The 15,103-nt window shown below is 36.7% G+C and overlaps 1 protein-coding gene across 7 annotated transcripts in view; it reads right to left on the bottom strand.

Moving 5' to 3' along the window:
- The window catches only part of GLS (glutaminase), a 107,192-nt gene that overhangs the window by 16,897 nt on the left and 75,192 nt on the right, over positions 1 to 15,103 (bottom strand). For 6 of the 7 annotated variants that reach the window (XM_064433873.1, XM_064433871.1, XM_064433875.1 and 3 more), the window contains 7 exons: positions 14,638 to 14,670; positions 14,325 to 14,383; positions 13,182 to 13,248; positions 12,585 to 12,635; positions 10,002 to 10,178; positions 8,786 to 8,917; positions 7,257 to 7,349 (listed from right to left, as the gene is read on the bottom strand). In XM_064433873.1, the coding sequence (XP_064289943.1) occupies positions 7,257 to 7,349; positions 8,786 to 8,917; positions 10,002 to 10,178; positions 12,585 to 12,635; positions 13,182 to 13,248; positions 14,325 to 14,383; positions 14,638 to 14,670 (612 nt within the window). Of the gene's footprint in view, positions 1 to 3,307; positions 6,427 to 7,256; positions 7,350 to 8,785; positions 8,918 to 10,001; positions 10,179 to 12,584; positions 12,636 to 13,181; positions 13,249 to 14,324; positions 14,384 to 14,637; positions 14,671 to 15,103 lie in introns of those variants that run through there. The other variant, XM_064433872.1, reaches the window with a different exon arrangement.

Raw genomic sequence — 15,103 nt, 5'->3', positions numbered from 1 at the left:
GCTTAAATATATCTTTTGCCTCCCTGCTTTTATCTTTAAACCCTGCAAACAGTCATATTACTCCCCAGCAGCCTTGGTATGTGGAATAAAACATGCTCAGCTGTTTCAGCCTGCTTTTCTATATTCTCAATCATAATTGTTAATGCTGCTCTGCAATTGCATTAGTGGGGATTTTTTAAAACATGTTTAATAAAAACAGTTTATTCTCAGATCAAGATTACATTTTAATTATTTGATTTGCAATAATGACAGGCTGAAGAATTTTGAGAGGTCCTTTAAAATAAGTGTGAAATGTACTTTCCATTCAGAAAGTAAAAGCTACACATATAACCAAAAGCAGGTCTATGAGTCAAAAAAAACCCTGATTATTGCATGAGTAATTCCTGAACAAACAATAAAGTTGCCTGCCTCAAGGAAAAAGCTGGACTAGTGAATGACATCAACAGGAAATGAGTAACATTATCTCTTCCTATCACTCCACTTGTGTTCTCAGTTCATTGTTTTGACAAGGGCTCTGATCACAAGGGGTCCTAACAGTGACATGCCATCCCTCAGCAAATAGCACACTTCCACATTTGCATTTAGCCTGTTGGGCTTCAATAGAAAAATAAAGGGAATATGGCCTTTTCAAATCCCTAAACCACTTCATTTTCAATGACATAAATGAAAGAACACTTAGAATTTGGTAAGAAAAATACAGCAGGAAGTGAAAATACTAGTTACTGCAGACCAAAAGCCACTTTTACTTATGCCACTTCTAGGACTCCCTAAAAGCCAACAGATTACAGCATGATGGTGAGATCATCACATTCAGTGAAAACACACGAGTCACCATCACAAGCTACAGCAAGGGAAAATTCCAATTGTAGGTTAGGAAAAAAATTCTTTAATCAAAGCATTAAAGCACTGGGATAACTTACCCAGCCAGGTGATAAAATGTTGTAATAGGAGGTTTTCAACAGCTGACTGGCAAAGCCCTTGAGCAGCACAACCCAAGTGACACTAGGTGGTTCTTTGAGCAGGGGCTGGGCTCTGAGATCTCCAGAGATCCCTCCCAGCCTCTGTGACCTCGTGGTTTCCTTCTCAGGTTGCTTGCAGTGCCCTCTGCACCTCATACACATAGGTTACAATAACTGCACCCAGCTAAGTAAATCTGACCTGGTTTAAGGAAAGGTGCACTACGAAGACAAATGTCCAATTCACAGTGTGCACATGAGTTCTGTAAAACCACATGAAGGCACAGCTATGTGCCAGCTGAGTCAGAAGCAGAGCACAGCAGCAGCTGAAACAGGAAGCAGCACCTTACAGCAGATATGCTGCCCCACGTGCCTGCTTAGCACAAAATACATCAAAGTACGGTTGGCTGGAACATTTTGGAGGATAGGAAGACATTCTAGAATTACTTCCTTTTCCCCTTGTCCTCCCTTTAACCCCATTTCCTCACCAGCTCTACTGCTGAGGTGTCAAAGTGTCTATTATTCTCCAAACATTCACCTACCCTGTCCTCGGTCAGGCACCCATGCCAGCTTTATTGACTCAATTAAATCCTGTTCAAATTAAACTGGTAAAAATCCAAAATAACAAACAAAATACCCAACAAACTTGCCCCCACCACACCTCTGCCACTCAGCTCCATTCCAGGCTTTATTCAGCTAAGCTGCAGCCTCAGATGTGACCATCAGGTACCCCTGCTCTGCACAGAAGAAATGCACGTGGCATTTTCAGGAGTAGCTGAGCCATGTGCACAGTGCTGCCACTCAAGTCTTGCAAAAACATTTAAATGTTCAATGTCCAAGTGATACCAAAAAGTCTGCATAAAGCAAGATTAGATGCCAGTAATAAAATTAACTTCTACTTGCATGAAAACCAAAAGAAAAGGGCATTTTTAATATTGCACACAATATTCTCTAGGAGCAAACAGCAAATCAGTAACCATGCTTGATTCAAGGTAGGTTGTTAAATAATTTAGACTATTTAAATTATTCAACACACTAGGACACGAATTCCTGAAAGAAAGTGGGGCTGTGCATGACTCAACCGTGTCTTTACATATATTAGTTAGTCATGCACTTTCCAGACTAGACAAATGTGGAACAGACAAGGTGCCAGCATGATAAAAAAATAACTTTAGTTAAAATTTCTACCCAATTTAAAGCCTCTTGCCAACTCTCCAACCACTACAGACATATGTTAATTCAAATCCTCAAGGAGACTGCACTGAAGGCAAATTATTAGGCGTATTTGTCATTCTAATAAGAATTCTGCTGAAACAAGTTTATTCTTGTTTCGCTGCAATAACTCATCCTGAACCTTCAAAAAAACTACAGAAATGTTATTTAAAATTTAAAAAAACAGTGCAAGCCTACAAACAGTGTTTAGGATACTGAAACATCATACATTAATTATGTTCATAATTAATTCCTTTGTTCACAAATTACTGTGCATCAATGACATGTATGTATCAAGACCAAGAGATATATGAGCAATAAAAAAACAACATAATCCATCCCCCTCCTCCCACCCTCCCTCCTCTGAATCCATTGCCTTTTTATTCATCTACCCACCCCATTCTGACACAAATTTATTCTGAAAACCAAAATAAAAGAGCCAAAAAAAATTCTGCAGTAAATCACCTATGGCTCTTTCTGTGTACCTACCACTCTTTTTCCTTTCATCATCTTTATGACTTTTAGAGAATAAATTCTTTTGATATGTGATGTTTTTAAGTATAATGAACATAAAGCTCATTTTACAACCATAGAACAAATAACTTCAGCTTATAAACCAGTCTACAGAAAAGCTAAATGGACAATTCTGACCATCCTCAGTACAGGCAGACCCCAGCATCAATACCAAAACAATGAGGGGCTTGGACCACCTCCCTTGCTGCACGTGATTTATTACAAGCTGTATTTTTCCCTTCACTGCACTGGCACAATTAACCATACATTTTCCATGTGACTGAATCAGTATCTTCAAAACCAGACAAATATACAGTGATGTTAAAATTCTACTGCATCAGGACTTCTTTATTAAAAAAGTCATGGTGACAAAGTTTTGCTGCTTTGATTTTTGCCTTCAACTTTCTAAGGCAACAGTTCAAACAGAAAAATAATTAGATTATTGTACAAAATGTTTATAAAATCTTAGGGAAGTTTTCAATGAATGGTTTAACTAAATCTGCTTATTCCACCTACTCTTCCAGAATCTTTTTTTGAACAGAGTACTCACTATCTCAACTTCAACCTAAAAAATGTGTTTGAACAAATCTGTTCTCCATTGAGAGAAAAAAAAATACAATAAAAAATCAGCTTAAAATAAATTTATTAAACAATACAAAAATAAGCATGCTGGAAATCAAGATACATAAATAACATACAATGCAAATGAAAAATGGAAAACGAGACAGGTAACTTAACAACTGAGCCAAAAGGTACAACACAAATGCTAAAATAAACCTTTAAAAAGCATTTACATTTCTAATGAAATGTTAATGATGCTGACAAAGAAAAACAAACAAACAGCTAAAATGCTTGAATATCAAGAATTGCTATTACTGTAGCACAGGTAAACACTAAAACCGTTGCAGACTTCACACATGGAATGCTAAATCTCAGTGGCCCTGGCCTCTCCCAGTGCCCGTGGTGGGTGACCTTGGCCCCCAGGTGCCCTGCCAGGAACAGGAGCCATCTGCACACGTGGCAGCCAGGGCAAGAAACTACAAGTGTGGGCAAGTTACAGAACTGTTGGTTCAGAGGAGTCTCCTCCTGACCCTTCCTAGCTAGAAGCTGCCTTCAATTCTGAGGCAGGCTTCAAAAGCATATATTACAGAACTGTAATATATATATATATATATTTTTTTTTTTAAAGATTGTTTAAGCTGTACCCTAAATATTCTTATTATGCATTTTAAAGACCTAGTAGTTTTCTTATTTTTGTATTTCCCATGCAGGACTTAACTCTGCCACAAGTTTTGCATGTGGAAAAATCGTCCACCTTCAACCACATCTTTAGAAGTGGCTTCAAACAGTACTAAAAATCAAGGTGGGTAGAATCAGACCAAGCAATTCCTGCATCATGCCTTTTCCATTTTTAATTAAATCAGCAAGTCATCCAGCAACATGTCACCACTGTAAATACTTTCCATTAGCAGCACAGACACATTATGCTCCCTCTTGCAACTGAGGCTATTTCAGGTAAAGTAGTTCTGCAGGATCTGAATACTTGCTGTGTCTCTGTAGCTACTAGTTTACTGCAAAATCCTCAAACAGGCAAGATATTTTTGTAATTCAAGACTTTGCCTTTATTTTGAGGATAAACACTAACAAACCAAACCTTATCATCAGAGATAAGGTTATAAAATAGTTATTATTCAGCAATTCATGACTGACACTTATTACTGACATCTGCACCACAGATTTACCTCTTCATCCCAGTGGGGCATAAAATTCACTGAAAATGGATGTTCTGTATTGTTTTGCTGATATATTTCCATCCTAGGCTTCAAAGACAGGAAGCCCATCCTTTTACAATACTCTGCTAAATGAAGATTATTCAGGGTTTCGTCAGAGCTTTGTCAAATGTTTATGCAAAATTAACAATACCTAAACAGATAATTAAGAGCAGCTTGCTTTCTCAGAGAACATCAGCTCTGTTTTATGCATCTTCCTAAACTCAGGAACATCCAGATGGGTCCAAAAAATGGCAGGAAAAAACTAACTCTGCCATTAGGCAAAACTCACATATCAGTTTGGAGTTTTAGATAAAAAAAAAAGGAAATGGACTGGGGAAGAGAGCAGAGATAAGAGGTGAAGGTGTTATTACAGAATTGTTTGTCATTGTCTCTTAAAATCCTCTACCAGCTAATACCACTTATCATTGCTTGCACAAGTTTCTCCAGTTTCATAAAACTGGATTCTGTGTAATGTGTACTAGGGATGGGATGTATCAGATTATTTATAAATTTATAGAGGAGAAAACTTCATAGAGAATGTTATTCTAAGATTTTTTTTTTGCATTATTAAGAATCTAATTCCTTCAAGTGTTAAGAATTTAGCAAGTCTTTGACCTCTGTTCAGAACTGCCTATTGAGCCTACCTGAAGTTTAAATATATCATTGGGAGCTACACCCTACTCAAGATACTCAAATTATGCAGCTTAAGAGATGCAGCTGCCTGTAGAAAAACGCAAGTCCTCTTTCCCAGTAAGCTGACAGAGCTGCAAACTCAAAATAATTTCAAAAAAATAGCAATTAATGAGAACATCTTAAGAATTTGCTCCTGTGTAAGTGCAACCACATATATGAACATATGCACAGATTAATGGTTGAAAAATAAACAGTTCTAGTGAGATCTACCTATCTGCTTCCCTGTGAACATATTTCCTGCTCACTGCTCAGTTGGTTACCACTCTAAAGCCCAGATTGCTTACATTCCTTTCCAGGGTGGAGCACAGCACTATTAATAAGGCAGACTTCTGAGTCAGAACTACCAGCTGGCAGCACAAGCTGCAAGAGAGACACTCCAAATAGTTGGGGCAGAAATCTCTCTGCTGCATTAATTACCTTGCAAACAAGACAGGTTTTTTAACTCCTCCTCCTCCTCCCCACTTCTCCCACTCCTGCCCAGGCGTTTTTGCTCTCTTTATTACAACATTAGCGTTAGTAATTATTAATGGTTTGATTAAAAGAAAAAATAATCTTCACTAGCATGGCATATGCAAAAGGTCTATTTCTGTTCAAATTTGAAAGCTCATCTTAAAGTAACCCTGATATGGTAATAATATGACTCAGAACCTATCTCCACTTAATATACAATTATTTAGAAATTCAGGAATGTGCTGTATTTTACTGAATACTATTTTATATTTTAATTAATATTCTATCTTTACATGCTGACCCTGCTCAGTGGACACAAGCTCTTGCTCAGCCTCCAAGTTCATATATTTAAAATTCTCAGATATAAACAAAAATAAACAGATACACCACAAAAGTGGTATGTATCTTTGAAAACGCTAAGATTTACCTTTACCTTTTTTTTTAAACTAAATATGTTCTAAGTAACTACAAAAGTCAGTTTACAGCTTTGGGTTTTTTTGCACATGCTTTTTCCCCCCACACACCCTTGAACTTTGACAATCTTTTTGGTATAGCATACAGAATTTACACAAAAAGTATATATAAATGAAACACCAGGTAAACAATATTCAAATCAAAGTTAAATCTAGAGATGCTTGAGGGTTTTTAAAATGAAGAATTTAATGGAACTAGAACCCATTTGTTTAGTTCTGCTCTCCCCGACCTTCCATTCTATACACTACGGTTCTGGAGATGTCCTCGTTTGATTCAGGTGACACTTTTTTCCATACTGTTTCTTTTAAAGCAAGTTCTTGCTGGAGATTCTCATAGTCCATTGGTCCAAAGGAATGCTAGTTGTTCAAGCAACATACATTATTTATTAGTGTACTTGAAGGAAAAAAAAAATCCATACTTGCAGTCATTGCTAACAGACTCAAGTTTTTCAGCTCTTCACATAAACTGTTAGTTTCTCTTTTCCACTTACAAAAAAAATTAAATTCAACACTGGGTAATTTTTAGATGTATACATGCAAATAGAAGCACTTTAACAATCATTCTACTGTATTGAAATTTTCATGCCTTAGTCAAAACATTAATGGTATTGAAAACAAGGATTTTTCCTTATCTTAATCCCCTCATGCTTGTGTCCTTAATAAATGTAGCTGGAGTGGATTCAGTTCATTCCCAGACACTGCTTATGCTGCTCCCTAAGTAGCAGGCTCTTGTCTGCAGCACTATTCATGCCTGAATTCACTGCCTGTGCAGCTCTCAGCAGGTCAGGTGGTGTCAGAGACATCCTTGTGAAAATACAGCTAAACACAGCTCTTGTGCTTTGCAGCACACAACAGAAAGGCTAAGCCCACCAGCTGATCAAGTCTTTATTAAAGGCAACCAGTACAGCAAAACTCTGCAACTTCCACCAGGTATCATCCACCTAATCTGCAGGGGGCATGAACTGCATGAAATGGAGTTACTAATCTACTAATGAACTCTCCTCACACAAAACCCTGTGATAGTGTGTCCACCCAGGTAAGTGTCCACTAATAATGTACACTAACTAGATGATCTGAAAGCTTTGATGCAATACATGTCATTGAGCAGTTTGGCATTTAGAGAAGAACTTGCCATATTTCCTCTGAAGTCTATGAGCAATACTCACTGAACACAGACAGCAACTTACCCGCTGATCACCTCCTTCTCTGCGAGGATCAAGCTTTTTTGCAAAGTGTCTCAAATTATCGTAGTTATGGAAATTGCACAAAGAAACCAGATCCTGCAAGCATTTAGAGAACGTGCATTATTATCTACCTAGGATAGCCAATGCACCTCAGTTAATAATAATACTACCACTTACATTTTGCATCATATCCTAGGAACTTAAACCACTAAGAAGGGAAGTTTATTTAATAAATCAATACCCATGTCCACAAGGCACTTTGAATATAACAAATCTACAGGATACAATTATAATAATACCTTTAAACTCCTTCTTACTGAAGGACACAACAAGGAGCAAATTTGCAAAATATCTATTTTAATAAATTCCTACTCCAGCTGTATGTAACACTTTAAGAACAATAAAAATAGCCTGGGCTACGTCCTGTACATCCAACTTCAATCAAAAGGATGAAACAAGGAAATAAGTGGCCTAATGGATTCTCAATCAGTTTGAATTACAACATGAAAGGCTGTTATGACAAAACTTAGCAATGCTGTTCTATTTTTAAAAGTGAATGTTACATTCATGTTACTTGTATGCCACAATCATGTATTGGTTTTTAGGCCTCATTGCAATGCAGTAAATCCTTCACCTACCCCTCTATTCTAGGATTTAGAGTTAAGTTACCAGACTATTTAATATGAAGCTTTAAAGCACTTTAACTAGAATTGGTGACTTCTTAATGTGAGACTGTGTAAATGTTAGATAAATAGAAGCATGAAAAGTTTTAACTGCTGCTCAACGTCCCACTTGTAATTAAGCAATCACCATTACAAGGCAGTTTCAGGGAGAAAAAAGGAAGAAATTTTTTACATTCTCCTCTCCCACAAAACACTTTAAGTAATCATTACAAAGTCCTCCCCAAAAACTCTCCTGCTTCTAATGCTCCTATCAGCAGACCATCCTTAGCTCTTTCACTGGCACAACATGAAGCTGGGAAGAGTTTGCCCAACATCTGGGTATCATCTATGAAGACATCTTCTATGTCAGATGGTTTACAAAAATCAGTTTAAAAATACATCCGAATGGAAGTATTTTGTTACAGTCTTTTTCTTTTATTGCAATGAAATAAGAGTTGTATTTCCAGTGTTTTGAAAACTTTATGACAAGAGAGGAAAAAAGTCTATAAATAGAGCTCTACAGTTTTTAATACAATATACTGGAGTCTAACACTTTCATCACCCCATGAAGTGTTCCTTCCCAATGCTTTTCCACAACAATTTCTCCAGTGTTTCTGGCATCACATTTTAATGCTCACTGAAATCAAGTGCTATTTACTATTAAAAAGCAAACATCTATTCTTAGACTTTCACCCTTGGATCAGATGAAACTTGCTATGTAGGGAACAATGAAAAATCACTATTTAATTCACTTAGATCTCAGCTATGCCAACTGAAGCTTAGTAAACTGAGTAAATCAGCTGCAAAAACAAAAGAACCAAAAAACAAACCCAAACAACAAAAAAAAAAACTAAGGGCAATGGTGCTTACATGACAAAAGTGAATTCCTTTAACACTGTTGCCCATCTTGTCCAAAGGAGGTGACCAGCACATCAAGCCCATGACATTAGGAACAACCAGAAGAATCCCACCAGCAACTCCAGACTTTGCAGGAAGACCAACCTACAGAATAATCAGAGAATTAGTGGTCTCTGCAATTGCTCCTCACTATTGTAACACAATGCATCAGCATTTTCCTGAAGATTATTGTGCAGCATTTATAAAACATGTAGCTGGAAGGCACTTGAAGCTGGAAAACCATTATTACTTATCTCTTTTTAGATAAACAATAACCTGATCCAGTTTGTGACAATCCAAGGTTCACAATCATAAAACTATTTGCTCTCAGGAATACAGTGAGTCAATAATACTGTGAAAGAAGATAATTTAAATCTTTTTTTAAAATAATTATGACTAAGCAGTAGCACACAAGTGTATGTCACACACAGCTTGCAACAAGGTGGTAGAATGAAGCTGTAAAAATCTTGACTGAAAAACAAAACCACAAGAAAATTGGAAAGTATCTATGAAATCATACAATAACCTGCTTGTTTACAATCTGAACAAAGGCATTACTTTTTTCCAGTAGGAACATGTCACATATCCTTATGGCTCTCCAAGCAGCAATTTCTGCATCACACAATGCACCATAATGAATTTTATGTGTATGCAGTAAGAAAAAAACTAAAAATGTTGAAAAAAAATACTGAAAGCATGAGGTACAGTTCATCTTGAATTATAAACATGTAAGGAACACACTGCTAGAAAACAGGAGCAGAGTACATGTGTTGTGTATGACAGCCATTTTCACACATATAAGGACAATTTCTGAGCCTGAGTTACTGAAGATAAAACAACTGTCTGCAAAGGCTTTCTGCTATCCTTGACACCCATACAGCAGGATTTCTTCAGCTAGGTTTTCAGTTCCTGTTGTTCTCATGAACAGCCTTTCCTAAGGAACAGCATTTATGTTTTGATGTGAAAAGGATTCCCACAAGTGAAGGCAGAGTGCTCTAAGGTATGTGACACTAGTAGTGCCATGAATCCTAGGTGAGATTTTCCCTTACAGTGTGTTCACTTTCTAAACAATTAGTGTAACGCCCTCTCCTCTGCCTCAAAAACAAGGAAGCAACCCCTAGAACACAGAAAATAACAGCAGAGATTAACCTTCCTGGTCAGCTGTAATTAATACCTGTAAAGTACTTACATGGAAGGCAAACTGCCCTGAAAAGTCATACATGCCACAGGAATGCATCAAACTCAAGGTATTCCGGACTGCCTCGGGGCTCAGGACTCTCTCACCAGTGATTGGGCAAAAGCCACCATTAGCCAGAGTTGCTGCCATCACACTTGCAGACTCACATGTTACTTCTATTGAGCAAAGCTTATGGAAAAGAAATAGAGATTATAAGCACTGGTACTTCTAGCACAGTAAGGCCAACTACAGCAGGATCAACAAAATACTGAAATCTTAAAATAACATCTCAGAATCACCTGTAGCATAACATTTCTTACAGATTACACTAGTAGCATCAATTACTACAGTCTGAATCTTTCCACTATAAAGATCCCAGTGACAGTGTTTGTAAGCCCTCTTAAAAGCTGGGGACAATATTTTTATTGGGTTAGTGTCTCTGCTCGATTCCTCCCCCCACCCCCCCTTATGTTCCTTTGAGAGGAAGAGGTCTGTAAAACAATCTCTAAAAAAGTATTTTGCATCTGCTTAAATGGCAAAGCCACAGAATGACTGTTTTTTTCAATTTGATCTTGTTTCGTGTGGTGGGTTCTTTTTATTTTAAAGCCTTAGAAGATCCCACACATTATTAGAAGTCCAATTTAAAGCTGCAAATTCTAGCACATGCAAGTGTTAATGCCAGCACTTCCTGCTGACGCAGCCTTATTTCACCTTTCTCATATTTAATTTCTTATATAGTAATGATACAACCACACCATAGTTTTTCCCAGGATCCCTGCTTCAGTACAGACTATACATACTTTGGTGACACATCAGGAAATGTGATAAGATGCCATCACCTGATGCTGCCTCATTTCTGCAGAAACCAAAAGATAAATTGGTTTCAACCTGAAGCTGAAATGCTGCTCTAAAAGTAAACAAACTAGTGCTCGTATTCTTGCTTCTGCCAAACAGTCATTACATGATACTTCATGAAGTTACCTAAGCCACGTTTGCATGAGTAGTTACTACCTGGAATTCTTATTTTCCGGGTGCCAAACTCAATACATCCTAGTCCAATCAACTGGAGTTGCAAATCAAGAGATTGTCAGAGACGCATCTAAAATGGCAACTGGGTTTTAAACATATGAAGTATTACATAATATCACCTACTTTCAAAAAAAAAAATTGTTTCTAGGTTCTCAGTTTAAGCACCTGCATTCTGTACCTCGTTTGTCTAAACTGAGAATAATCCATCCTCACTTTACAGATAATAGGCAAATATGTTTACTCCTGCTTAGAAAGTTCCCAGTCACAAAAGGGAGGAAGGAATGTTACAGAAAACCCAAAGAAAAGAAATAACTAGACTTTTAAGTAGAATCTGAGTGTTGGAAAGGTAAGCATTGTACCCTAACAGGAAAACAGAAATGCTGCTCGTGTATGAGCTATCCTTTTCCTGAGCACGGAGTGAAAAGGGGATTTTTCAAGGGAAAAAAGAAAGAATGACACATGGCCATTAAATCAGAGATCAGAATGCACAAAAATGAGGCCAAATTAAAATACATCAGAAAAGTAAGCTTTAAAATTTCTTAGCTTATGAATAGCTTCCACTTAGAAAACATATCAGGCAGGGGGGTACAAGGCATTTAAACAGCATTTTTACATAGTAAATTCATATAAATCACACATTCTCTTCTGTCAGAAGTTCAGAGTAGACTATTGGTTTGTAAGTAGTTTCTAACTCAACAGGAGGTCAGCTACAGTTAATCACACATACCTTACTTCATAAACACTCATCCAATCTAAATATAAGAGAGCAGGTGCATCCCAACACAAAAAAACTCAAATAAAATTTGCATTTTGAAAATAATGGCTTATAATTTGCATAAGTAACTTGCATTAGCAAGTCTCCAAGTCAGAAACAGATTTTGACAACTCTGTATTTCTTTTTTTAAACTCTCCCAGATGAAGTGAATCAGTAACACAACTTGAACTGCCTCTTGAGAACTCTACACAGCAGGGTTGAGTTGTGAACGTTTAAACATTAGGAAACCTTACTGAGGAAATACCTCACACTTGCCAAGTTCTCATTTTGTGACAGTTGTAAATAACTTGCTGAAAGTGAAAAAGGAAAAAAAAATGGGGGGGGGTGGGGGAGGAAAAAATATATATATATTCTTACTCAAAAGCATTGAACTAAACCAAAAGGAGGTGATATTCCCATTACTTCCCTTGTAGCTCTCCCTCAAGGCTACAGCTCAGCATGCATTCTCCAGTTACAGAGGTTAAACTCCTCCACAACACCACAAGGAGCAGCAACCCAAAGAAGCGTTTCGTCAAACTCACTGAAGTAATACAAGATATTTCATGCTTCTAACTTCAAGTGGTTTAAAGACTATTGCTAGTTTGTATTAGCAACAATGACACCTGAGTAGATCACCTAAACAAAAGCAAATCTGGATACATCAAACATACATTTGTCATTTTCAGAGTTAAACAGAAGCTGACATTTAACTGCAAGTCATTGAAGCCTCCATGTCTAGGCACAAATCAGCTTCTACTGCTTATAACAGCAACTCTAAGCCTACAGTGAGTCTCAATTTTAAAGTCAATTACCTGAAAATAGAAGTCTAGTATAGCAACCATATCCGTGCCTTCAGGAAAGCACTGAGGAAGAAAAAAAAAAAAGAGTAATTGGATAAAATTATTATTTTTTTAAGTATCACTTTTAGATAAACATAACTTTAGCTATACTGTTGTCAGCACACCAAGAATTAGGCATATTTCAATATAAATATTTAAATGTAGTAAGTAGAAATACTTAATGACATCAGACTTAAAAATAACACAGTGCAGCAATATCAATAAACGAGGTACTAAAATATTTTTCAGTATAGTTTTCAACATCTTTAAATAAGCAAATGGAAAAATGTATCCAGGAGTTTTATAAAGTCACCTCTACAGCACAGATTATACTTTTTTACAACAAATGAAACAAATTACCATGGCTATGTTAAAGAAAAATATTAAGAGGTGTTTTATTAGGATGGTATAAAAATCACACTTTTTAAATGACAGCATTTGAATAAAATGAGTAAGACATATCCAGTATCAATTTGTGCCATACTGTACATAACATAAAAGTCTTCACAGACAATGAATAAAACTTAGCACATCATCTTTAAAATACACTTAAGAAAAAAAGAGGTTAACCTTTTTTTCTTTCAAGTAATAGCCAATTGCAAAGTTTCTATCTCCACTCTCCCTTTCAGACTGGAACCTAAAAGAGAAAAAAAGGAAAAAAAAAAGAAAATATAAGGCAACATGTCAGACTTTCCAAAAATCGCTGAACTCAAGGTGTGTAATGTAATTCAGTAAAATTCCATATAAAGGATACATCACTTCTGAACACAAATATTCTACAAATGGGACAGAAGTAGCTACAGCAGCTCATCCCAGTTCACTCAGCTGGAGTGAACCAGCACTGACATCCAAATGAACACAGTACTGGTTACCTACACAACACAAGCTGACTTGGACAGAAGGCAAAAGAGGGGAAAATCCTCATCTTGGAAGCATTTCTAAATAGGCCAGAGTGGAATGGAGCATCCCACACTGGGACAGTGAAAGGGTCATGATTCCCTGCCCAAAGCAGAGGAACGTGAGGATCACAGCAGGCCAGATGATGGCTGCACTCCTCACTGGGATGATTAAGGTAAGGATGAAGACTAAAGGAGGAACAGCTGCCTGGTTCCTTCTACAGGACACACCTTTTACTGAAACAAAGCTCAGGAAAACACCTCTGCAGTGCATTGCAGCTGGCAACCTGGAAGCAACTCTGCTAAAGGGAATCTTCATGATTTACCCCATGCTGCCTGAAAAAGCTCTCAAGTTTTGGAATGCTATACACTGAGTTTCTATGGGGAACTGTTTGTTTGAGAAAAGAATTTCAATATGCAAATTTAAAAAGCAGGAGGAGTCCCAGTTGTATTAACTGTGCTTCCTAAACATTTGCTATGCAGCCACCAACATGCAGAGTTTAATTTTTAATATCAATGCCAGGAAGAGAAGAGTTGCACTTACAGCTCTCATTGCCATAGCACCAACAGAGCACTAAGACAGAATAATGACATTTTCAAAGAGGAAACCAACACTTTCAGGTGAAATTCAGCCACACTGGTGTCAGAGACATGCACAACTTTAGCTGTAAATTGTTAAGTGAAAGACATCCTCCAACAAAAGGGATGGAATGCCAATTGAAATGTAAATAACTGAACTTTATCATAAGCTCAAAATATCAGTTATCAGTTGAACCACTTTCCACCTAACCATATTGAGTGAACAAAAAATACTCACGTAGCATTACTGAATCCAACATACTCATTACCAGCCATTTTATTCATGAACTGCATCACCTGTCACAGACAAAGACAAGGAAAAGCAGTATTTTTACACATAAAAGGTTATGAACTTTCACCCCAGCCTTACACTAAATCTTGCAACATCATTTCATAAATGCAATACGAATCACTAAATGTTTAAACAACCAAGTACATTTACAAAGACAAAACCCAGGTTATTACTAAAATTTCACTTTCAATTCCCTTGCCATCTTGAAACTTTTACCACTGAAGTTAGTTAAAAAAGAGAAGTAATAATGTTAACTTACGTAGTCAAATTTTTCTGCATTATTTGCTCCTTGCTGCAAGAAAAGAAAAAATAATTTACAAAAATTGTTAACAAAGGAACAAAGTTAGTTCACTTAACAGTATTAGGATTTTAATGCAAATAACTACAGTATGAGTCTAATTAAGAATAAGGTACTACAATCACTTTTAATGAAAAATTTAAATGTTAGATAAGTAAATTTTTAATTATCATTTAAATAATCCTATGCATCTTAAACACCTGTATGCTGGAGATTAATTTAAATTGAACAAGGCATGTTTTAATTTAAGTGCTCTCTATTCAACTTTACATGCTTAGCATAAGTAAATGCAGTAGCTAAAGCAAAAAAATACAAAAGTAACTACAAACAGGATAATTACAGTAAAAACACTAACTTTTTATAGATTAGTAATGCAAAGGTATTCTCATATTACCAACAGAGCTGAGCATAGGGAGGTTCAGGCTAC

This window comes from Passer domesticus, chromosome 10, assembly GCF_036417665.1.
Source record: "Passer domesticus isolate bPasDom1 chromosome 10, bPasDom1.hap1, whole genome shotgun sequence".
Taxonomy (NCBI): domain Eukaryota; kingdom Metazoa; phylum Chordata; class Aves; order Passeriformes; family Passeridae; genus Passer; species Passer domesticus.
The sequence above is the reverse complement of the archived record's forward strand: the minus strand, read 5'-3'. Positions and strand labels throughout refer to the sequence as shown.